The following is a 24,537-nucleotide window of genomic DNA, read 5'->3' as shown; positions in this document are numbered from 1 at the left end:
CTAACTTTTGCCTAGGTTGCCTTTACAGGTTTTCAACCTAACGAGCGCTTCATTCTTTTTCATTTTCTATTTAAGCAAAGTAACGCTTAACAGCATCCACGTTAATAGGCTTTGCTAACTCCTGACCGTCCATGTCAGCTAGGATTAGTGCTCCTCCAGAAAAGGCATGTTTGACAACATAAGGTCCCTCATAAGTCGGAGCCCATTTGCCTCTATTATCTTCTTGGTTAGGCAATATTTTCTTGAGTACGAGATTACCAGCACTGAATTCCCATGGGCGAAGTTTTTTATCAAAAGCTCTTGCCATTCTCTTTTAGTACAATTGTCCATGACACATTGCAATGAGCCTTTTCTCTTCAATCATATTAAGTTGCTCAAATCGGGTTCGTATCCATTCATTTTCTTCTAAATCTACCTCTGCCAATACTCTTAAAGATGGTATTTCCATCTCGATGGGTGTAACAGCTTCCATTCCATAAACAAGGGAGTATGGGGTTACCCCTGTGGATGTGCATGTAGTAGTATGATAACCATGTAAAGCATAGGGAAGCATCTCATGCCAATCCTTATAAGTTACTGTCATTTTTCCAATGATCTTCTTAATATTTTTATTGGCTGCTTCAACTGCTCCATTCATTTGAAGTCTATATGGGGCTGAATTATGATGCTTGATTTGGAACTTCTCGCAAAAGTTCCTGACTTCCGTTCCATTGAGATTGGGACCATTATCAGTAATGATCCTTTCAGGAATCCCATATCGGCATAAATATTTGTCTTCATGAATTTAAGGAATGTCTTTTGTGTGATGCTAGCAAATGAATTTGCTTCTACCCATTTTGTGAAATAGTCAATCGCGACAAGGATGAAGCGATGTCTATTCGAAACTTTTGGGTTAATTGGGCCAATAATGTCAATGCCTCACATTGAGAATGGCTAGGGTGATACTAAATTATGTAATAGGATTGGAGGAGCATTTATCCTATTAGCATAGATCTGACATTTGTGGCATTTCTTGACATGCTCAAAGCAATCTTTCTCTATTGTTAGCCAGAAGTAGCCACACCTTTAAATCTGTTTAGCCATAGTGTGACCATTCGCATGCGTGCCACATATGCCCTCATGTACCTCAACCATGATTTTCTTTGCTTCTTTTGAACTCACACAACGAAGTAAAGTACCATCATAACCCCTCTTGTACAGAACATCTTGACTGATAAAGAATGTCATAGCCAAATGATGAAGGGTTTTCTTTTCATTCTCAGTCATTCCAGCTGGGTATGATCTCTTAATGATATAATCCTTAATATCCTAGAACCAAGGATATTCTTCTCGATCTTCTTCAACATTCAGACAGTACGTTGGAAAGCTTCTAGCTTCCACTTGGATGGGTTGGACATGGACTCCACAATCAAGTTGGATCATTGCTGTTAGAGTGGCTAAAGCATCAGCGAAATGGTTTTTATCTCTAGTCAAGTGATGAAAGCTAACAACCTTAAATTGCTTAATTAAATCTGTTAGGAGTTCTTGATAGGGAATCAATTTTACATCCTTTGTTCTCCATTCTCCTGTTACTTGATGAATAATGAGAGCTGAATCACCAAATACCTTCAAACACCGTATACCAAGGGTAATAGCTGCTTGAAGACCATTAACACAAGCTTTATATTCTGCCATGTTGTTAGTACAATCAAATTCTAATTTGATGGCCACTGGAAATTGTTTTCCTTTTGGTGAAATGATCACCGCTCCTACCCCATTTCCATGCATGTTGGCGGCTCCATCAAAATACATTTCCCATTCTTGCTCTTCATTATTTCCTTCATCACAACCTTCTTCTGTAGTGCATATGCCTTCATCAAGAAATTGAAAATCTAATAGCTGGTCATCCTCTAAAGGATTATTAGCCAAGTGATCTGCTATTGCACTACCTTTGACTGACTTTTGCATCACATGCTTTATATCATATTCTAATAGTACAACTTGCCATTTTAGTACTCTACCTGCAATGTGCGGGCTCTCAAAGATGTACTTAAGTGGGTCCACTCGTGAGATTAGCCAGGTAGTGTAGTAAAGCATGTATTGCCTTAGCCTTCTAGTTACCCATACTAGTCCACAACAAGTTTGCTCAATCACCGGATAACGAGCTTTACACTCATTAAACTTCTTGCTCAAGAAATAAATTGCTCTTTCCTTCTTTCCAGAATCATCACGTTGACCTAGCATTGCTCCCATTGAGTGAGGTAAAGTTGCTAGGTAAAGGATTAGTGGATGATCTGGTGATGGAGGGACCAAATTAGGGGATTTAACAAATAATCTTTAATTTTATCAAAGGCCTTTTGACAATCATCATCCCATGTCTCCTTGCAATTTTTCTTTAACAGCTTAAACATTGGTTCGCAAGTGGCTGTTAGATTGGCAATGAATCTAGCAATGTAATTCAATGTCCCAAGAAACTTCTAACTTTTTTCTGTGTTTGGGGAGATGGCATTTCTTGAATTACTCTCACTTTATCTGGATCTACTTCTATCCCTTTACGACTCACAATGAATCCTAATAACTTCCTAAAAAGAGCTCCAAAAATGCATTTGTTAGGATTCAATCTTAGCCGATATTCGCGCAATCTCACAAATAGCTTTCTAAGGACTCCAACATGACTCTCATTCTCTGCTGATTTAGCTACCATATCATCTACATATACTTCAATTTCTTTATGCATCATGTCATGGAATAGTGCTACCATAGCTCGTTGATAAGTTGCCCCAGCATTTTTCAAACCAAAAGGCATTACCCGGTAATAATAAGTTCCCCATTGGGTTGTAAAGGTTGTTTTCTCTTTATCCCTTTCATGCATAGGGATTTGATTGTACCCTGAATAACTATCCATAAAGGAATAGCGATAGTTTCGAGCAGTATTATCGACCAATACATCAATGTGGGGGTAATGGAAAGTCATCTTTCGGACTCGCATTATTTAAATTATGATAATCAACACACATTCGAATCCGACCATCTTTTTTAGGAACAGGAACAATATTTGCCACCCATTGTGGGTAAGTTGCTACCTCCAAAAATCCTGCTTCTAACTGCTTTATTACTTCTTCTTTTATTTGCAAGGACACCCCCGTGTTCATTCTCCTTAACTTCTATTTCTTAGGCTCGACCTTGGGAAGTAATGGTATTTTATGAGAAGCAATGCTTGGGTCTAGCCTAGGCATATCTTTATGTGACCATGCAAACACATCTATATATTCTTTAAACAACTCAATCATTTGTTCCCTTTCAGGATTATCTACTATTTTGAGCATTCTTTGATCCTCCTCGGTTCCCATATTAACCATCTCAATCACTTCTTCATGTGAGCATATTCCCTTATCACTCAATTCAAGCATCTTAGAAAAAGTTTGGATTATGTCTTCATCATCAGACTCACAATCATGCATACCAGTGGCAACGAATGAATCATCTTCATAGGGTTTATTAATCTCTGGGTGAGAGATGGAATCAGAAGAAACAAAATCCCTGGATAATGAATATGGAATGAGATAAAATAAGGAACAGGAATGAAACGGAGAAAAATGTATTGAAGAAGATAGGGTGGAATAAAGAAATAGACATGAATGCAATTGAAATTCATTTTCATGAATTATGTGTATCAAAAGTTTGCATTAGAAAATACCCAAGATCTATTACCTAAACATGGGCTTAAAGAGTGGATAACAAAATAGGAACAACATAATTGAAACAATTACTCTAAGCTAATGACATCATTGGCCTCTTCAAACTCCTAATTCGCCAGAACTTTGTTGGAATCGTCGACTGCAATTGAGGCACTTGTTCTACATGCTACATCTTCATTAAAAGTGATCACTGAGATAGTTGGTTCATATATCACCTCAGACAGGCCTGGGAAGGATTCTTTAATGTGTGGAATCTCCAATTTACTGGCCTTTTTGCCTTTTGCCAAACTTACTTTGTATTTTATCTGGTCTTCTACGGTAGGCTCATACCTAACCCTTAGCGATTACAATTATCCAAAACCTTAATTGGACACGTAATTCCTTGTAAATGAGAGCCTAAACCTTTCCCTGGCATAAACCCACTCTTCGCCATGATTTTAGCCATGACGGAATTGATGTTTTGAGTACTATCGCAAATACCCTCGACCTCTAGGCTTTGAAAGGAAATTCCATGATCTTTCTCTGCAGCCTCAATATAAGGGAGTGAGCTTGGTTTGCTCACCATGATTTCCTCCTCTCCTTTAACTGCTATAATTCTCCCATCACTGATGAATTTAACCTTTTGATGTAAGGTAAAAGGAACAGCCCTAGCAGAATGAATCCATGGCCTTCCTAGCAGCATTGTGTAACTTAGGTCTATGTTCATGAGTTGGAAATCCACCTTAAACCTGCTTGGCCCTATCTCCAGGGAGAGACAAACGGATCCTAATACTTCCCATCTTGAACCATCGAATGCTCTTACCACAATATTGCTTTTATGAACACTTGAAGCTTCTAGTGATAATGATTTAAATGTGGAGAGCGGCAAGACATTTAATGCTAATCCTCCGTCAATTAATACACTTGCGATTATGAACCCTTCACATTTCAAAGTGATGTGCAAAGCCTTGGCTTGGTGGACAGCGGTTTCTGTAACTTCCTCTTCCGAAAAGGAAATAGTAGAGAAGGCTTTTACAACATTCATTATACTTGCCACCTTCTCAGGGGTTATATTAGGCTGCACAAAAGCTTGATTCAACACTTCTTGCAATGCTTGGCGATGCGCTTCGAAATTCAAAATCAAAGAAAGTATGGAGATACGCGCTGGAGTTTTCTTCAATTGGTCCACAATGCTGTAATCACTTTGCTTCATAATCGATAAAAACTCATCTTCTAATTTTTTCATTTCTTTAGGATTATCTTCCTTTGGCCTGTCAATACTTACATTTTTCTCTTTTACCATTTTCCTAATGTAACATGGTAAGTATGGTTTTCCACTTCGAGTAACAACCCCTTGGTTTGCCATTTCATTACTTGTCCCGGCAATCAACGTTGGGTTTTTGTGGTTCTCCACAATGCTTGATATTTCCACGGGACTACTCGATCACTTTCATAGGGAAAGGGATGAGGCGTGCTTATGGTCAATGTTGGTTGTCTTACGTGAGGTGCAAGATCTGCAGAGGCTTTGTTTATCATAAAAGAGACTGCCTGGACCCGCTCTTTTAGGCTTGAATTTTTAATGACAAGCTCAATATGTTTTTTTCTACCATGCACACTTTGGCGTCTCCCTTCTTTAAATACACGACCCCTAACGCCATCATTTTTCTAACAGCTTCTTTAAATTGTTCACAACTTTCTATGTCATGGCCTATTTTCTCCTGATGATATTCACAGTATCCAAGCATTTGATCACTGATATTATTCGTGAGGAGTATTTCTCACATATAGCCATACTCTTTTAAGTGAGCATAAAGCTCATTCATAGGCATCCTAATCCTTGCGGAGCTTTTGAAGCACGCATCCTCTTCTTCAATAGCGTTGACTCTTTTTCGTGATTTGGGAGTGGATCAGTAGTAAGGGTAGAGCTTCCCTCTTCTTTAAGCTGGATATGGTTAGAATCAACCAGGTCTAGCACATTCCTTTTAAACGTCACACAGTCTTCTATTGAGTGTCCAGGTGCACCCATGTGGTATTCACAAACAACATTTGGATTATACCATGCCGGGTAAGGTGGACCAAGAGGCTTATAAGGCCGCGGACCTAATAATTGGGCTATCAAAAGTTTATGGTACAATTCAGCATTTGTTAATCCAAAATTAGGCCATGGGCGACTATCCCTAGATTGGACATTTCTCCTCTCTCCATCCTGTCCATGCTTATTAGGCCTGAACCTAAATTGTTGCTGTCTTTGATTCCTTCCTTCTATTTGATAAGGGACTTGAGAACTGGTAGCTGCTTGTCTTACAGGTTGAATATAGTTCACATTCCCTTCTTTCTTTTTTTAGTCATAGTTCTTTCGTGAACTACTTTCAGCTTGAGAAGTGGCTATCTTTCCTTCTCGTATGTCTATGTCAATCCTTTCCCCAATTACCATTAAATCAGCAAAATCAGTGACATGTGTTCCTATCATGTGTTAGTAAATGGCTTAGGCAGTGCACGGATGAAGTATGAGCAAAGTTCAGAATTCACCATGGGAGGTTGCACTTGTGAAGCCACTATTCTCTATCGTTGAGCATATTCTTTGAATGATTCTAATGATTTCTTGGTTATCGCCTTCAATTGTTCTCTGGTTGGAGCAGTATCAAGATTGAATTTGTATTGTCTCATGAAGACATCCACAAGGTCTTTCCATCTTTTAATCTTGGTTTGATCTAGTTGCATGTACCAGGTTAGTGCAGCTCCAGTTAAACTTTCAGAAAAGAAGTTTATCAAAAATTTCTCATCTTGTGACTATATGGACATCTTTGTGCAATAGGCCCTCAAATGATAAATTGGGTTACTTGTACTATCATATTTATCAAGTTTGGCATCTTGAATTTCTTGGGAACATCAATTTCTGGGGTCAAGCATAATTCTTTCAAGTCTAAGGAACCCCACGTGTTCGATCCTTGAAGAGTCTTCAATTGATCTTTCATCTCTCCAAGTTCTTCTTTTAACTCCTTCTCTTCATGTAACACTTGTGGGATTTGGAACACATAGGTATGATCTTCCCCAGGACCATCTGGTACGTTAAAGGCCCCTATCCTAGAATCTTGTTTCTCTGGCGTGGGTACCTTAGGATCTGATCCTCTGTTTAGTTCAATTGTTCTGTTAGTTGCGTTCTCATTTGCTATGGTATTCTGTGGTGGATTATCATCACTCCTTCCTTTTAGAGCCTCTGTTAGCAGTTTCATCATGTCACTTATTTTGGCCATTTTAGACTCCACTGCAGCCATCCGATCATTTAAGGCCGCTGACTCATTCACATTTGAATTTTCCATTGCACGACTACACGATCGTGTGTTGTATGCTCGAGTGGCGGGAATCTGGTCAACCGAGTTTTTTCTTTGAGGCATAATGTTGGCTTACCTGTGTAACATGATAATTAATTTTAATAAGTTTTACCTTTACGTTTGTTTTGTAAGATATCCAGCATTGTGTAGACATAAGGGTTTCACGACACTAACACCCTTTAAATTCCTCCAGAAATTTATTATTTCATAGGGGATTTAAAGTTAACCATTGAATTAGAAGGACATTGGATCCTATCAAAATTCAAGGTTTTAAGACAATGATGGTAGTATAAATCAATCGACAATTTCACAACCACAAAGCGTCATATGGATCCTCATACAATGATTCAAATGTTAATACAGATTTAGAACTTTGTCACGCTATTGAGTTCTTTTACAATTTCATTGCACAAATGAAAGAATTCGACAATCTCTAATGGAGTTCCTCCAGGGAGAACCATGCCTTCAGCTTGCTTAAATGCTCTTGCAAATTCTGGAATTTTGTCATTAGCCAAATCAATTATCTGCCTACATTTTAACATCCACTCTTGGTTTCTTCTGTTTGATCAAGGCAAAGTGATTTCCACTCTTCTAAGACTTCATTTTATTGATTAAGCCTCTGAACAAAGTTTTGTGCTGTCTCACTGCACTTCCTCTTACCCTGGCTAGCTCATTCACTTTCCTTTCCAATTGTCTTGTGAGCGTATTGATTTCTTGCTGCATCTCCTCGATAGGCATAATGTCTTGTAATTCCTTCTTCAATGCATCATTTTCCTGACCATTTTGACAAGTCTTGCTTTAGTACTCTGAACTTTGTTTTCACTAGTTTGCACTTCCCTTTTCAGTTTGGCATTTTCCTTTTTCAATTTCTTAGTCTCAGGTGTTTCTTTAAGGTTATGCCCTTCTCTTTCCTTGCTAGCTTCCTCCGTAACTCAATGCATTCATTTTGGTATTTTTCCAATTCTTCCTTATTCTTGGTCTCTGAACTAGCAAGCTCTTGTAACTCATTTTCCTTCATCTTCAAGCATTCAACAGTTGCTCATTAATCTCTTCAAGTCATTGCCTAATAAGGGATTTGAGGATGGAATAAAGGGTTTTCTCCTTGAATCATACTCTTCAGCCAAGTAGGTATTCTGGACTTGAGTTTACTACACATATGCCTAGCTCAATCTTCCCTTTGTACCCTATCTTTTGCCATGCTTCTTTGACATTCTGGTTTGATAACTTTGTCCCATCCTCCTTATGTAGAAAGTATAACTCCTACACCTCTTTCTTAGAAGGAACATTTTGCTTATAGGCCAGTTGCCTTAACGCTAAGGAAGGTTATAGTTGATACACCCTCTGGGTCCCATTAAAGGCACATTCGGAAAGTCACCACAATGGTAAATAATCTCCTCTTTCCACCACCAGTCTAATTTCCATAAGATGGAACTTTCTTTAAGTTCTGAGAAGGTTCTTTTCCAATCCATGTAGCTCATTCCGTCAATCACGAATTGGCCTTTAAAAGACATGAGTGGATTACTGTCTGAGTAGTTCTTCTTTCTGAAAGGAAGCGTCTTTCCATAAAGGTGGCCAAGTATCCATAATCCAGTAATGCAATACAACAATTGACCTTTCCTTTCCTTTTATTATGACATTGAGTTAAGGTCAAGTACGTTTCTGCCAAGATTGCTGGTACCGAATTCACGTTATGGTATTCCACCATTTGGAATACACTAATGGCTCCTAAATTAATTATGCCAATTGATGATGGAAACAGGATTATTCCATATATGCATAAGGCAAAGACTCTACAAAACGTAACCCAAGCCTCTTTTCCTGCCAAAACTTTCAAGTGGGCTTCTACATCAGCTCTTGAGATTCCCTCTGTTTGTCTTGGGCAAACCATTCGTACCTTTTCCTTAGGAATTTCCAAAATTTTCACTATCGTACCTCGAGATGGTAAATACCCAGGATAAAGATATACTGCCATGTTCTCCTTAAGGGGCATTCTCAAAATTTCTCCATATTCTTCCAAAGTCGGTGCCATTTGGAAGTCTTGAAATGTGAAACATCTTAACAAGACATCCCAATATTGGCTTAATTCCATCATTGCATCATTATGTATTGTGACTGACAGAAGATCCAAGATATTTCCATATTTCCTTTTAAAATCTTGCATAATCTTCCCTTTGATATGACGGCTCAACTCGATTAAGGTTTCCAGCGGCTCAACTTTTACAGATAATTTGATCCTTTTTCCCTGATATAACTTTCCAGTGTGACTCAAATTTGTACTACCTTCGAGTGCCATTTATCCCTTATGCCAATTTCACAAAAGATTTTGGATAACTCACGATTCCTGTTAATCAAAACAAAAGTTAATAATATACAATTCTCATAATATTAGCAAGCTATCTGGCTCCTTTTTTTTTTGAAAACCCTCTCCTCCAGACACTTATTGCATCATAGGAAGATGGAGTAAACAATTAATGGACGAGAGACTTAAATCCCCTACATGATTAATGTTGAAAGGTTTAGCCTTACAATTTTATTTTTGAGAAAAGAGAAAAAAATGATAAAAATGATTTTGGTAATAGATATGCAAGGAGAAAATCCATTCTCTCCTCAATGTGCTTATTGTCCCATAGGGAGAAAGGGATTAATTAGCCTATGTGCAGCTAAAACTGACACATGGCTAAAGTCTCAACTTTAAAAATGAAATAACTCAATGACAAGAGAAATTATTTAATTTGTGGTTTTTTAAAAAAAAATGCGAATACTTTATGATGACATGCTATGACAATGATGCAATAAAAGATCAATACTCTCATCCTGTGTCCTATTCAGGGAGACTTAGTTCATAATCAGGTGCTCACTAGAATGGTTGGCTACTAGCTGTTGTCTGAAACGTGTAATTCACGAGTGGATGTATATTCCTAAAAGGCTCCCAAGATGCCCTCACACAAGGGTGAAGACCTTACTTAATAATTTTAGCCCTCCGAGAACATAAGCTCTACAGGGACCAAATTTATTAGGCAAGTAACAGCTTGTGTGAGGTATTCATGGTAACCTCCAAGAGTTTAAAAACTCTACAAGGAAGCCACTACTAACCTCTACTAACCTATGGTACTCACAGACCCGGGTATAGGGCCCAAAATATGTGTGTGTCAAATTGTGTAAGTGTATAGTGTGTGATGAGAGCATGCAAGCATGCTATCTTATTCTCATATGCTACCCAACTCTCAACTTTTAATCAGATCAAATAGAGAAACAAATATATGTACAAATAAAAGTCATCTATCTTAAGGTTTATTCCGCATGTTATCTATCCTAAGACATGTTATAAGAATCAAAAGAGAGAGAGAGAAGAAAAAAAAAAAAAAAAAGGAAAAGAAGCGGAAAAAGCCCACACAAATTAAAAGGGATAATAATAATAAAAGAAAACCATATTATATTTTGAGCGCAACAAATTTATACAGGCTTGACTCTCATACTTTCCCCAGTGGAGTCGCCAACTGTCATACCCAAAAAAATGCGACGCGGACGGCGCTCGAGCGGAGGTCCCGGCCTTCGCGGTGGGAACTAGATCGAACGAGGAGTTGCCACCAAGATTTTAAGGTAAATCTCGGGAAACCGATTAAATGGAGGATAAGGGTGGTCTGCGAAATCAGAGAATGGGTTCGGGAGTTGGTTGAGTGTGGGGAAGGTGTTAGGCACCCCACAACACTCGTTCGTCAGAACGGTTACCTGAAGTTTGTTGTGCTCTATTAATATAGTTTTATAATTATTTTAATTATCCCTTTTATATTCATGTGTTTGATATAAAAATGATAAGAATTAAGTGAGAAATGTTTATTTATTTACAAGGGAGGACGGACTTGACTCAGAATCTGACTCTGAGGCCTACGTACCCTGTGATGGGGATCAAAGTCCACGTAGTTCGAGCTTGAAAATTGTTGGTGAAAATATATTTTTTGAAGGGAAATTAATTAGAAACAATTCACCATTTCGCAAATAAAACAATTTCTAAAATTTTGATATATGTGTTTTAAATTGCAAAAGGTGATTATTTTCTCCATTTTTGAATTCTTGGAATAAAGAAAGAAAAGAGTTTAAGATTATTGTTATTATTATTATGTTTTATGATTGAAAATTTTAATCGCAGTACCTGCAGAACCTTATTGGTTCATATGATAACGCAATCGCTCTAAATATCTGCAGAGATTCTGAAATCTCACACGATAAAAGAGTTTGGCCATTTAATTTATTTATTATATTTCTATGTGTATCTTTAATAATAATTTCACTTAAGTATGTATATATTTTTAAAGAATTTTAATCATCATACCTGTATAGCCTTGTTGGCTTATACGGTAATATGATTTATCCTAAATATCTGCGGAGATTCTAAAATCTCACATGATAAAAGAATTAAATTTAATTAATTGATTTAATTAATTATATAATATATATGTGTGTATATATTTAAAAACTAAATCGTTATATCTGCAAAGTCTTATTGACTTATACAATAATACGATGATCTTAGAAGCCTACGGAGATTTCAAAAATCTCACATGACTAAAAGATATAATCAGTAAATATGGTTACAGGTTAAATGCATTAATTTGATTAATTAATTTTTAAATTGCGTATTATATGATTATTTACAAAATAAAAATTGAGAATCACTATACCCGCGAGGATTTATTATCCCACACGATAATGTGATTAATTTAAGTCCCTATAAAGATTCTTAAAATCTCATATGAAACTTAAATAGGTTATTTAGATTATAAAAAGATAGTTAGTTTTAACAGTTGGTCATTGAAACCATTGATTATACGTATAAATTGGATCTCTATACCTACGAAATCTTATTAATTTACACAGTATGAGACTACTTTAAATGTTTATGAAAATTCTTAAAATCTCACATGACAAGTAAATGATTAGAGATGAACTTTTCTCTTATTCATTTCATTTTTTTTTGAAATTGGGTAAGAATGAATTCTCTTCCTTCTGCTTTTTATAAAATAGGCTTGTCATAATAAATGAAATCATACATGTAATCGTGATGGAGAATGCCATATGATATGAGTGTAGTAATGTTAATGATAAGTAAAGGACCTTAGCACTAATGGAGATAAAGAAATAATGCTCATACATGTTAATATACACATTTAAATACCTCGCTTAATAATTACACTGATTCTCTATTTGGAATGAAGTTGTGCCTAATAATCAAATTTAGCTTTGCTATGATAGGAAACAAAAATTATTATTTTGCAATTTCTTTATTTTCTTTTTCAAACTCTCTTTTCTTAAAAAAAATATGACAATTGCAATGAAATCATTTGGGAGCTGAAAAATGTGAGACAAAACATTTAAACATGAAATCCATTTTGGAATAGTAAACAAAAATTAAACACGTATATTTTAGATTCAGAAGCAAGAACCTGCGTGTATGGGACGTCCAGATCTGTCTCACTGCTCTTGTCACTCCTCCCTCTTTGATCTCTTCCTCTTCTTCGTTTTCTTTGTTTTGAGAAAATTTTCCTTCACGTCTCAGCCTCTTCTTTCTCCTCTCCATTTCTGTTTCTTCTTTCTCCTCTCTGCCTCTTTCTTCTTTTCCTTTCGTGCTCTGTTTTCTGTTTCTTCCATGCGTACGTTTCTCCTTCCTTTCTCCAGCCAAAAAACGCACTCCTCTTCTTCATTTCCTCTACTTTGTTCCAGCCAGAATAGTCTTTCTCCCTCAGCCTCTGTTTCACCTCTCTCCGTCTCTATCTTTTTTTTTCGTTCAGCTTCTGGCCTCCCTCGTTTCCTTCTCAGCTTTTCCAGAAAGAAAAGCTCCTCCGCCACGTCCTCTCCTGTCTCTGTTTTGCCCTCTCCTCCGTCTCAGCCTCTATTTCACGTCTTTCGGTCCTCTCTCTCCTCTGTCTGAGCTCTCTCTTTCCAGTCACCGTATTCTCTTCCTCTCTAGACTCCTCCTTCTTCGTTTTCATCTTAGCTCTCTCTCCTCCTCGTCTTAGCTCTCTGCCTCACGTCCTTCGGTCCCTCTTCCTCTATATATATATTTTTTATGTTGCTTCTCCTCCTTTTCACTGTTCCCGTCTTCTCCTTATGTAGAGAATGGACAACGTGAATCATTACTCTCCTGCTCTATTTCTTTTGTGTTTCTGTCTCTATTTTCTGTGCCGTCCCATCTGCTTTCTCTGTTGTGCCGTTTCCTTCATGCATGCGTTTGTCCCTGGTTCTGTTTCTTTTCTCCTGCCAGCCGAAAGCATAAGCGTACGTGTTCTGGTTACTTGCTGTTCTTCTTGCTCTATTTGGCTTCTTCTGCATTTTGTGTCTGTTGCCTCTGGTTCTTTCGACGTCCATGGCTCATGTGTTCGTGTGTTCTGCTGTTTCTGTCCTTTTTCCTGCTGCATGGCTAAAAGTGTGTGCTTGTTTTTGTTTCTGTGTCTTTGTGCCTGTGTTTCTTTATTGTTTCTGCATTTCTTTGCTGTGCTTTTTCCTTCTGTTCTCTCGTGTGTGTGTGCAGTTTATGCTCGTGTGTGCCTGACTGTCTGTGATGAAACGCTGACTCTATCAGCGTTTTGTCCAGCTCTTTCTTTTTATTTTTATTTTTTGATTAATGGTTTTGATTAATACACACACACACATATATAAGATATGTATTTAAATGAAAATAGGATTGAGGAGAGAAAAGTTAACTCTCAAAAGTAGACTCCCAATATTCTTGAATGATTGGAAGAATTTGGGAGAAATTTTTCTTTTTCACGATTTAACCTTTCTTTTTTATTTTGTTAAATTATCATTATTATTATTTCTTGAAAATATAATCTTAAAAGGGATTAAATTTCATTTTTATATTATTATTTATTATTATTTTATTTTATATTTTTTAATTTTATTATTAAAAAAAGTTCAGACAAAATACGGTGTTCACACCACAAGAAAAAAAAAATTAACTTACATAGGAGCGGTTTTACTTATCTTCTATTGACATTTGTCATATTTGACACCTTCCTCACTTCCAACCATTTTATATATACAGAGTGGACATCCTTGATATACTCAGCCATATGAGGTCTCTAGTTTCTCAATCGTTGCTATTACGGTAACAGTGCAGCGCTGAATGGGTAGCATTGTAACATACATAAAGTAAGAATTGCATGTTTAACAATTTCTGTTTGGAGATAAAGAGTAACATAAAGAAAGAGCATATTTTTTATGTTTTATGTTTAGGAAACAAACCTCTGAAAGCTCTTGTATTTGTGATATTGGGATCCTTTGCTTCTTGCTAAGTAGTGAAGAAGATGAGTACTCAGAGGAGTAAGGTGACACAAGATGAGTGAACCCCCCAACAGATAAGGAAGGTGAATTTGGTAAGCTGGTTATAAGAGAAACATGAGTTTTCTTGTTGCTACGGGAAAAAAACAGTTATAAATCAATGAAAGTGATTTTCTATAACACTGAAGAAAATCTTTTACGTGGGGGATGTCGGGATTGAACATGATTCTAGTTGTGGAGAGTGAGTTGCATATCTCAGGTTTCTCTGTGCATGTAGGAAATTAAAAAAGCATGCAAACATAAATTCAAGTTGGGTCAAAAATTATTTCACCATTATTTAGCTTCATGCGAGCTAAATTCATGACAACAATAGGAGGATTCATAAGATGAGGTTCCATTTGGTACACACGAGATGCGCAATCTCTGCGAAAAACATAGTTAATTGAATTGTTCCTAAACAAATAGTTTACAAATTAATGCATCAAAAGAAACTAAACATGGGCTACGATAAATGAAAATTGAAGCTGAGTGTAGAAGACAGCTACTCTTGGTCTGTTGTAGGCTGAATGATAGAATATCGTAGTAGTGTTTGTGTCATGAAGGAGGCCCAAAGGAAGTAATGGGCTCCGAGACTGAAGCCCAAGATGTGAATGTCATAAATGATGAGCTGGCATATGGGGATAACCAAACCGAAGAGCATGCGCAGAGTACGGATGATCGCATAGCATAGGAAATGGCTGGAGCACAACCATCTGAGACTGTTCTGAGGCGCAGCACCAGAGCGTGCACTAAGCCATTGATGTTCCGTGAGGCTACATGAAGGGAATTGTAAGGAAAATAGAGGTTAGGCAAATTTTGTTAGAGATTATCTCTCCCTCTATATCTTTCTCTTTGCATTTCCTTCTTCTGTTTTCTCCTTAAGACTATAGAATTATTTTCCCCTGTTCCTATCAATTGCTGTGACTGATAGCTTTTTGGCTGAATAATACTAAACCTCCGAAAATCTTTCATCTAATTGCGTCTATTTTTGGAATCTTTGGTATTTGTAATTCTTTGAGTGTAGGTGATTGTGACATAAGGTGCTTTCATTGAGAGTCCTAATGGCGGATAACCCTCATTTGAAGATTTGCAGAGTGACATCAGGAAGCTCTCAGAGCTTGGTGATCATCGTGACTTCAAGTACACGGTCCGCATGGATCATTTAGAGCACACTTTGACTGAAATATCGACTAGTGTTCAAGAACTGATTTGAGGAATGGCAACACTGAATATGGAAATTGCTATTGGGACTTCGAGCTCAAGGACAGCGATCACCGGAGAAGCTCAGAACTATCAACCCTTTCAACTTAAACAGGCGAAACTTGACTTTCCTAGGTTTGACGGCTCTGAATCGTTACAATGGTTGTTTCGTGCTAAGCAGTTCTTCAACTACTACGAAACGCTGGATGCTCAGAGGATCACGATAGCCGCTGATCACAGGGACGGCTCTGCCACGACTTGGTTTCCAATGATGTAAAAAATGCATCAGTTCTCGAGTTAGGCCACACTTGCAAAAGCTATTGAAGCCCAGTTTGGGCCCACCAAATTTGATTACCCACAAACACAGTTATTCAAGTTAAACTAGTCAGGGTCTGCCTCTGACTACCATACCCAGTTCATGACGTTAGCTAATCGAGTAGAAGGGCTATCGGAAGATGCACTACGAGACTGCTTCATCAGTGGTCTCAAGGGAGACATTCGTCGCAAGGTGGTAGTTAAAGAACCCACAAGTTTGATCAGTGCAGCAGCGTTAGCTCGTTTATATGATGAAAAACTCTAAACTCTAAACCAGTATTCAGTCCTCAAACTGGTCAAGGAGGGGCTCTTTCTTCGAAGGCAACCTTACACCCATTACTCCTTAAACCCACTACCAAGCCGTTAACTCCTGTAAAGTGACTGACTCCAGCAGAGATAAAACTTAAAAGGGACAAAGGGTTATGTTATACGTGTGATGAGAAGTTCACTCCGAGCCATCAATGCCAAAACCAACAGCACACGCTGCTACATTATGAGAATGAAGGGGAAAACGCTGAACTTGTAGAGGAGGGTCAGTCATCCGAAACTCCTTTAGGGCAAGAAGAAACATACGAGTTCCATCACTTGTCTTTACCAGCATTGCAAGGCTTTTCGGGTAAGTGTACCATACTCTTCTGAGGCTCTATTTTGCGTACTAATGTCTCTATGTTCTTGGATGGTGGAAGCTCATATAATTTTATACAGCCAAGATTAGTAAAGCATTTCAAACTACCTATTGAGAAGGTGCCTGATTTTAAGGTCATGGTTGGGGGTGGAAATCATCTGCAGGGCAATAGCGTGGTACGCGAGTTGCCATTGATCATTGATGGAAATCACATCAACATCTCTGCTTATGCTCTGGAAGCTACTGGTTATGATGTCGTACTTGGAGCAGAATGGCTAGCCACCTTAGGGGAACAGTTGGTGAATTACAGCACGGCTACCTTGAAATGTTTACATAATGATCAATGGGTAAACTTTACAAGGTGATAGAGAACATTTACCAAAGGTGGCCCAATTTCACCAACTGCTAAGGCTATGTGAAACTGAATCTATTGCAGAGCTGTACACCATGGAATACCATCAAATTATTCCTAAGGCCAATCAGGAATTCTTAGTACCTGAAGGTGTTGCTCCAGACTTGGCTGCATTATTGGTGAAGTATCAAGAGGTCTTCAAGGTGCCAAAAGGGCTCCCTCCTCCACGTTCGCATGATCATGAGATACATCTGCAACCAGGCATTCCCTCCGTAAAGGTTAGGCTTTATTGCTATCCTCTAGATTGCATAGATACGGGTATGAGTATCCGATACGATACGGCATGATACGGGGATACAGCAAATTTTTAAAATTTTAGGATACGGGTACAGGGATATTTATAATATATATTTCAACATTTTATGATACAAGTATAGGTATTTTGATTTTTAAACAAGAATTTCTAAAGTAACATAAGGATATTTATAGTAATTAACTAAAATATTAAGTGTTTTTTTAAAGTTTTTAAGTGATATAGTAAAAAATTGTTGAAAAAAAATCATATCACAAATGTTAGAATATTGGATACGTATGCAGAAGTATCCTACAAGTATCGTATTGAATATAGGTACGTTTACTTTTTTGAAGTGTCTGTGCTACATTGGCTATCCTTTCAGCCAGAAAAACCGGATTGAGAAATGGTCAATGAGATGTTGGCAAAAGGAATCATCCAACCAAGCAATAGCCTGTATTCAGCACTTGTGTTACTAGTCAACAAGAAAGATGGAACATGGAGGTTCTACACAGATTATAGGGCTTTAAACACTGTCATGATAAAGGATTCTTTTCCTATTCCTTCGGTGGATGAACTACTAGATGAATTGAAGGGTGCCTGCTATTTCTCTAAGCTGGATCTTAGGTCTGGCTATCATCAAATCCTTGTTAAGGAGGAAGACCGAGCAAAGACAGCTTTCAAAACTCAACAAGGGCACTATGAATGGCTTGTTATGCCAATTGGGCTAACCAATGCCCCTGCTACATTTCAGTCACTAATGAATGAGGTATTTCGTTCTTATTTAAGATGATTTGTGCCGGTGTTGTGATTGGGGTACACATCTGGAACATTTAGAAACTGTGCTTGCCTGTTTGTTTGAGCACACAATTGTATGCTAAGCTGACAAAATTGTTCATTTGGACAAACTAAAATGCATTATTTGGGGCATGTTGTTTCTACATTGGGGGTAGAAATGGATCAAGAGAAGTTTAAGGCTGTGGAGGAGTGGCCTATACCATCAAATGTCACACAATTAAGGGGATTTTTAGGCTTAACGGGCTATTATCGGTGGTTTATTAAGAATTATGCAGCCATAGCCTGTCCATTGACAGCTCTTTTGTAGAAAAATAAATTTGTGTGGAATGAGGAAGCTTAACTAGCTTTTGAAAAACTTAAGGCTGTCTTAATTCAAGCACCCAGTTTAGCAATGCCTGATTTTTCTAAGCCCTTCATAGTCGAGACAGATGCTTCGGGCAGTGGGATTGGTGCTGTCTTGTCCCAAGAAAACCATCCCATTGCGTAATTTAGCAAGAAGTTGACCCCTCAGTTACAAGCTCAGTCAACATATGTTTGTGAACTTTATGCAATTACTGAAGCAATGGCGAAGTTCAGACATTACTTAATGGGACACTTCTTCATTGTCCGTACTGACCGAAAAGGCCTGAAACATCTTTCAGAGCAAACGATACAGACCCCTGAACACGAAGCACGGCTACCTAAACTCCTGGGATTCAATTATTCTATTGAGTATAAGCCTGGGAAGTCAAATCAAACAGCAGATGCTCTTTCTCGCTCATTTCATATGGCTGTGACTTTGCCACAAATTGAATTAATTAAGGAGATTCGTGCAGCTGTATCTACAGCAGAAGAAATAAAGGAGTTGATGCAGAAATTCACAGAACAGCCACAAGAAATGGTTGATTATAAATTACTCGATGGTCTCTTGTAGTGGCAGAACGGAAATGTGATCCCATGTGAAGCCACAGGGATAATTTCAAATTAATGACTGAATTTCATTCATCATCTATAGGAGGTCATGCTGGGTTTGTTGGAACCTATACTGGCCTTGCTACTTATTATTCCTGGCAGAACATGAGAAAGGACATTAAGAGTTCATACGCTCCTGTCAAATCTGTCAACGGGCAAAACCCTCCAGCTTCATCCCAGTGGGTTATTAAGCCCATTACCAATACATAATCAGATCTGGGAGGATGTAGCCATGGATTTCATAACCGGGCTACCAAATTCGAATGGATTTTCTGTGATAATGGTAGTTGTTGATAGATTGTCTAAATATGGGCTTTCACTCCCTTAAGAGCTTCTTATAAGAGTGTACAAGTGACTAAAGCTTTTGTGCACGCAGTCGTCAAGCTTCATGGTGTTCTACGGTCTATATTATCTGATCGAGATAGTGTTCATAAGTCATTTATGGCAGCAGCTTTTAAGTTATAAGGAACAACATTGAAGATGAGTTCAGCCTATTATCCTTAAACGAATGGTCAAAGCAAGGCATTGAACTGATGCTTAGAGATGTATCTCAGATATTTTGTCTTTCATGCTCCAAAAGCTTGGGTCACTTTCCTTCCATTGGCCGAGGTTTGGTATAATGCATCTTTTCATTCTTCCATTGGCATGACACCATTTAAAGTGGTGAATGGAAGAGAACCACCTGCTGTGATAAGGCATTCGAACTTGGAAGATGTTGTTGTGGATGTGCAAGAATTTGAAGGATAGAGATGCAGTATTAGAAATACTAAAGTTTAATCTTGAGAAGGCCCAAGCACGAATGAAGAGATTTTCTAATAAAAAGAGAACGGATGTTCAATTTAAGGTGGGTGATTATATTTGTGAAATTGCAGCCATATCGTCAACACTCAGTGCGGTTGAGGCAAAATCAAAAGCTGTCTCCGAAGAATTTTAGCCCTTTGTTAACTCTGGAAAAGATTGGAAATGTTGCATATAAGCTTCACTTACCCACACAAGCCAAAATTCACCCTGTGTTCCATGTTTCATTTCTGAAATAATGTGATGGGTGCCCGAAAGATATATATGTACCCCTGCCTCTTATGACTGAAGAAGAAGCTCCAATTATACATCCTATACGAGTTCTACAGAAGAGGGAAGTACTAGTATCGGACAAATGGAAGTCTCAATGTTTAGTGCAATGGGATGCTGATATGAATTCTACTTGGGAGTTTGAAGATTATCCGCGAAAGAATTACCCAGATCTGGACCTTGAGGACAAGGTCACTCTTAATGGGAAAAGTAATGTCATGAAGGAGCCCAAAAGGAAGCAATGGGCTCCGAGACTGAAGCCCAAGATGTGAATGTCATAAGTGATGAGCTGGCAAATGAGGATAACCAAACCACAGAGCATACGCAGAGTACGGATGATCGCATAGCAGCGGAGATGGCTGGAGTGCAACCATCCGAGACTGTTCTAAGGCGCAGCACCAGAGTGCGCACTAAGCCATTGAGGTTCCGTGAGGGTATATGAGGGGAATTGTAAGGAAAATAGAGGTTAGGCAAATTTTGTTAGAGGACGTATCTCCCTCTATGTCTTTCTCTCTGTGTTTCCTTCTTCTTCTGTTTTCTCCTTAAGACTATAGAATCATTTTCCCCTGTTCCTAGCAGTTGCTGTGACTGATAGCTTTTCGGCTGAATAATACTAAACCTCTGGAAATCTTTCATCTAATTGCATCTATTTCTGGAATCTTTGGTATTTGTAATTCTTTCGAGTGCAAGTGATCATGACAGCTTGTTGTACTTATACTGATTTAAGGAACCAAAATATTTTAGGAAGCCAATGATATCTGAGATGCGAATAAAAGCCTACCAAAAAAAAAATTGTATTTCAAAAATATTGAACAGAGTTCTCGAGGAAAAAGTGCGAGTCATCAGAGTTTACCTATCAGAACATTCATCGATTTTTTTCATTTTTAGAATATCCTTGATCAGTAGAAACTTGAATGAAATTGTTGGTATCCTATTGCAACATGGTTTGATATGCGTTGTTGCATGAAAGTTAATAACAAACGGGCGTGCAACAGTTGGGAAGTTGAGTTTATTCTACTTGACAGTGAAATTTGCGATTTCATAGCGTTCACCTTCTCTTATCTTTCAGTTTATCCGCTAATGGCAGTGACATAATAGATGCTTGTATATCGTCTTCCTGATATAGAAAGAACAAACAATTTAGTTATGTTGGTTAATAATCAAACTCACAAAAATGGCGGGAATAGCGTACCGTTTCATCATGCAACACCATGCTAACCCCAAATGCATTATGTGGGTATCCTGTTTTGGTCATTTTCCATTTATGCAAAACTCTAACACAGACTCTCCATTTATCATTTTTGTCATTGATATCCTTGATTTGCTGAAATTTCTGAGGCTTCATTTTGACTGTTCATAGTGAAAAATAAATTAAGATAATGTTTTCCAGTGCTGTTTAATGATGGGTAATGTGCACCATTTGTATTCATTCACCCGTGTATAATAAATTAGAAGAGACGGAACAATAAATTGAACTAAACGGGTAAACATGTTACCTGAACACGGATTTTGGTACTGATTCAAGAACGGTGGCACGTGTCCACGGTCGCTTTGCTGTTGGACAGCACTAGCCAGATATTTGGAAAATTGACTTGCCTGCTCAGTTGAACTTGTTTAAATAGATACATTCACCGCCTTCAGATCATGGTTGGGCGGGAAAATCTAGCACTTTCTAGAAGTTTTGAATCAGCTCCGATGAAGCGACCTACAATTGTATCTGCAATAAATCTTACATGTCCGAATTTCAATTTTGCAATTCAAATGTCAACTTATGGAGAATACTGGATGATTCTCGAAGATTAAGGTTTAGCAGAGACATCGCGGGGAAAAAAAAAAGGTGGACTGGAAAGATAATTTGCATTGCCCTGAATGAGAGAGAGACATTAGAGTATCAATTTCATTATATTATTCCCATTCTGCTGCCAACATGCGTGTCTCATAGAACGGTCAACATGGATCTGCGACTATCTCATTTTATATCAATATTCGACGATTCGAAATAGCTAATTGTTTTTTTGGGTAAGCATTCGAAGCAGCTAATTATTGAACAGTCCAAACGATTGAAATATGAGATATTATTTAAACCTACGTTTCCTTTTTCGCCTAGGCTAAAGCTTGGAGTTGGTGTACATATTGTAAGATGCCAAATTCGATAGTTAACAGCCTCGTACTATTTTTTATAATTATTTTTATACAAACATAAAACATTTAAAGAACTTTTATTTAATAATTTATCATTTCATGATATCTAAAGTGAAATCAGACGGTATATCTAAACAATAATGATTTGTTTTTATTTTTTAAAATTCTTATGGTTAAATTCTAATTTCTCAAACTTATTCACCTTTTTCAGATTGATTTCCACATAAACAACGTTATCTTTGTGTTTGTTCAAGCATTTTTTTTAATTAATTTAATAAAAATAATAATAAATAACTAAAAAAGTTATATATAAAAATATAAAAAATAAACTTTAATTCTTTTTAGGATCATATTTTCATAAAATAAAAAAATATTTAATTAATAGATTTTATTTTATTTTGACCTAAATAATCTTTTATCCGTTAAGATCTTATTTCTTTTAGTTCATTAAAAATAATAAAAAAATCTTAAAAAATCTTAAAATAAAATTTAGTCCTTTTTAAAATTATATTTAAAAATAATAATAATAATAATAATAATTTAAATAAATAAATAATAACCTTACTTAAATCTTTAAAAAAATTTTTAAAATTATCTTAACCATTCAAGATATTAGAGACTAACTTTGAGTAGTCAACTCTTCTTGAATTTCTTCCTTCAAATTTTGCTATCTTTCAAAAAAATGTGCTTGCTTTATTCAAAATCAGATTTATTTTTTAATTTTTAAAATTAATAAACATGATTAAAAAAGAGAGAATAATTATAGTTTTTTTTTTTTTAAAAAAAGGAGTAAACTAATGACATCAAAACACCACCAGCCGAAAACACATAGAAGGATAGGCAGGGAAAGGCAGACGGAAGAGATAGAAGAAAGAAAGAAGATCAGAGCACGCAGAGGCGGAAAGGCAGGACGAAAACGCAGAGCAGAAGCAAAAAGGGAGGAGAGCGCACGCAAGGAAGAAGACCAGAGGCATGAGCAGAAAACACGGAGGAACAGCGACACAGGCCAAAAACGCAGAGAAACAGAGGGTAGACGCAAAACACGATCTTCGGCCAGAGACGGAAGAGCAGAGAAAAGGCGGAGAGAGCAGGACACACGAGCGTTGACCCTAATTTCCTTTTGCCATTTGCTTTACCTAGCGCGAGCAAAAAAACAGAGCAGAAATGCGGACGCATGCAATCTGTTTTCCATCTCCCACGCAAGCCTTTGAAGTCGAACCTGGTAAGATTTCAGAGATTTATGAATTGCATTCCTCATCTATAAAAAGGATCTGAGTCTGGAACCGAGGGGGAGAGGGAGAGCTGGCCAGATTTCTGTGGAAAGAAATCGGGCAAGGAAAGATCGAAATTTCTGTGTATTTTCTAAAAAAAAGGACCGAGAGAACTGGTGGAACTCACGGCTGATTCGGGAAGTAATCTGAGGCTTTGAAGGCGAGAGAGGTTTGGGAAATTCTCAGCTGCTGCAATAGGTTCGAAATTCATGAATCCAAATTACTCTGACTTTGATCGATTAGCTAATGTTACCTGGTTGATTATCTGCCTCTTGTTCTTTCTGACTGTGATTTGGTGTTGGGAATCTGGAGTTGAAAATTAGATAGAATTTTTCTGTGTGTTTTCTTTCTTCGGTCAGCTTGCAGGGGAATCTGGGTTTAGCTCAATATATGTATGTGTTTAACAAATAATCTGGGTTTAGCTCAATATATATATGTATTGAACGAATGTTTGGGTTTAGCTCTGCATCTGTATGTGTTGGACGAGTGTTTATCCTGACTAAATAATTTGTACATGTTTGAAGTCATTTAAAAGCTCAAAGACAGATTAAAAATTTAAAATATCACTTGGTTAAAAGCTAGTTTCATGACTTGGTGGTTGGCATTGCATACACTATTCGAATTTCAATATTTAATGATGTATTAGTAAAATATGAGAGTGTGGTTATGGGTTTGAATTATACTGTTGCCTTTTTTATTTTTAAGTTTTCATGGATCACTATTCAATTATTTATAAGGTTAGATATGATTTTATGTTCCTTAGTGATTATAGAATGTAGTTCAATTGAATTTCTAACCTCATGGTATTTAAAAATTTATTATTGTGCTTGCTTGTTAATCATGAGAATTTGTTAATTTCATAGTGATCGTTTTGGGTATGATTGGATCATAATATTAATCCTTGTCCTTTTTTGATTTACTGGCCATGTAAGATTTTAAGAAATTTGCATAGACATTTAAAATGGACATCTACCATAAAAATCAATAAAGTTTTGCAAGTAGGTAAATCCAACTTGTATATATTAATATGGATTTCGATGATCCTCCATAATAATTAACTTTTTTTTTAACTTAAATCGATAAAATATCTAAGTTTTTTGTGTGAAAGTTCAAGAAATTTTTATAGGGATTTAAATTAATTGCATCATCATATGAAATAATAAATCCTCATAGATAATGTGATTATCAATTTATATAAAATTTTGTAAATAAAATAAA

At 37.1% G+C, this 24,537-nt stretch overlaps 1 protein-coding gene and 1 long non-coding RNA gene across 4 annotated transcripts; one reads left to right on the top strand and one right to left on the bottom strand.

The window, feature by feature from the left end:
- Nucleotides 1-1,308: 1,308 nt before the first annotated feature.
- On the bottom strand, nucleotides 1,309-2,232 carry LOC129285638 (uncharacterized). The gene has a single exon (XM_054921391.1). It carries the CDS (start codon nucleotides 2,230-2,232, stop codon nucleotides 1,309-1,311), a length of 924 nt encoding a protein of 307 aa, XP_054777366.1.
- A 12,715-nt stretch (nucleotides 2,233-14,947) lies between these two features.
- On the top strand, nucleotides 14,948-20,617 carry LOC129285954 (uncharacterized). Of its 3 annotated transcripts, XR_008587431.1 has the most exons (4): nucleotides 14,948-15,109; nucleotides 15,330-16,436; nucleotides 16,526-17,075; nucleotides 17,446-20,617. It is a non-coding gene; the product is annotated as an uncharacterized LOC129285954 (long non-coding RNA). The 3 variants fall into 3 exon arrangements; XR_008587432.1 differs by having other exon boundaries at nucleotides 15,330-17,075; nucleotides 17,475-20,617; XR_008587430.1 differs by having other exon boundaries at nucleotides 15,330-17,075.
- The last annotated feature ends 3,920 nt before the right edge of the window (nucleotides 20,618-24,537 follow it).

This window comes from Prosopis cineraria, unplaced genomic scaffold, assembly GCF_029017545.1.
Source record: "Prosopis cineraria cultivar Desert tree isolate PC_DT_omini unplaced genomic scaffold, ASM2901754v1 PC11, whole genome shotgun sequence".
Taxonomy (NCBI): domain Eukaryota; kingdom Viridiplantae; phylum Streptophyta; class Magnoliopsida; order Fabales; family Fabaceae; genus Prosopis; species Prosopis cineraria.
This window is presented reverse-complemented; position numbering and strand designations above follow the sequence as displayed.

Bases quoted from the DNA above. Each gene is read 5' to 3' on its own strand.
- LOC129285638 (XM_054921391.1), bottom strand. From the start codon at position 2,232: ATGGGAGCAATGCTAGGTCAACGTGATGATTCTGGAAAGAAGGAAAGA.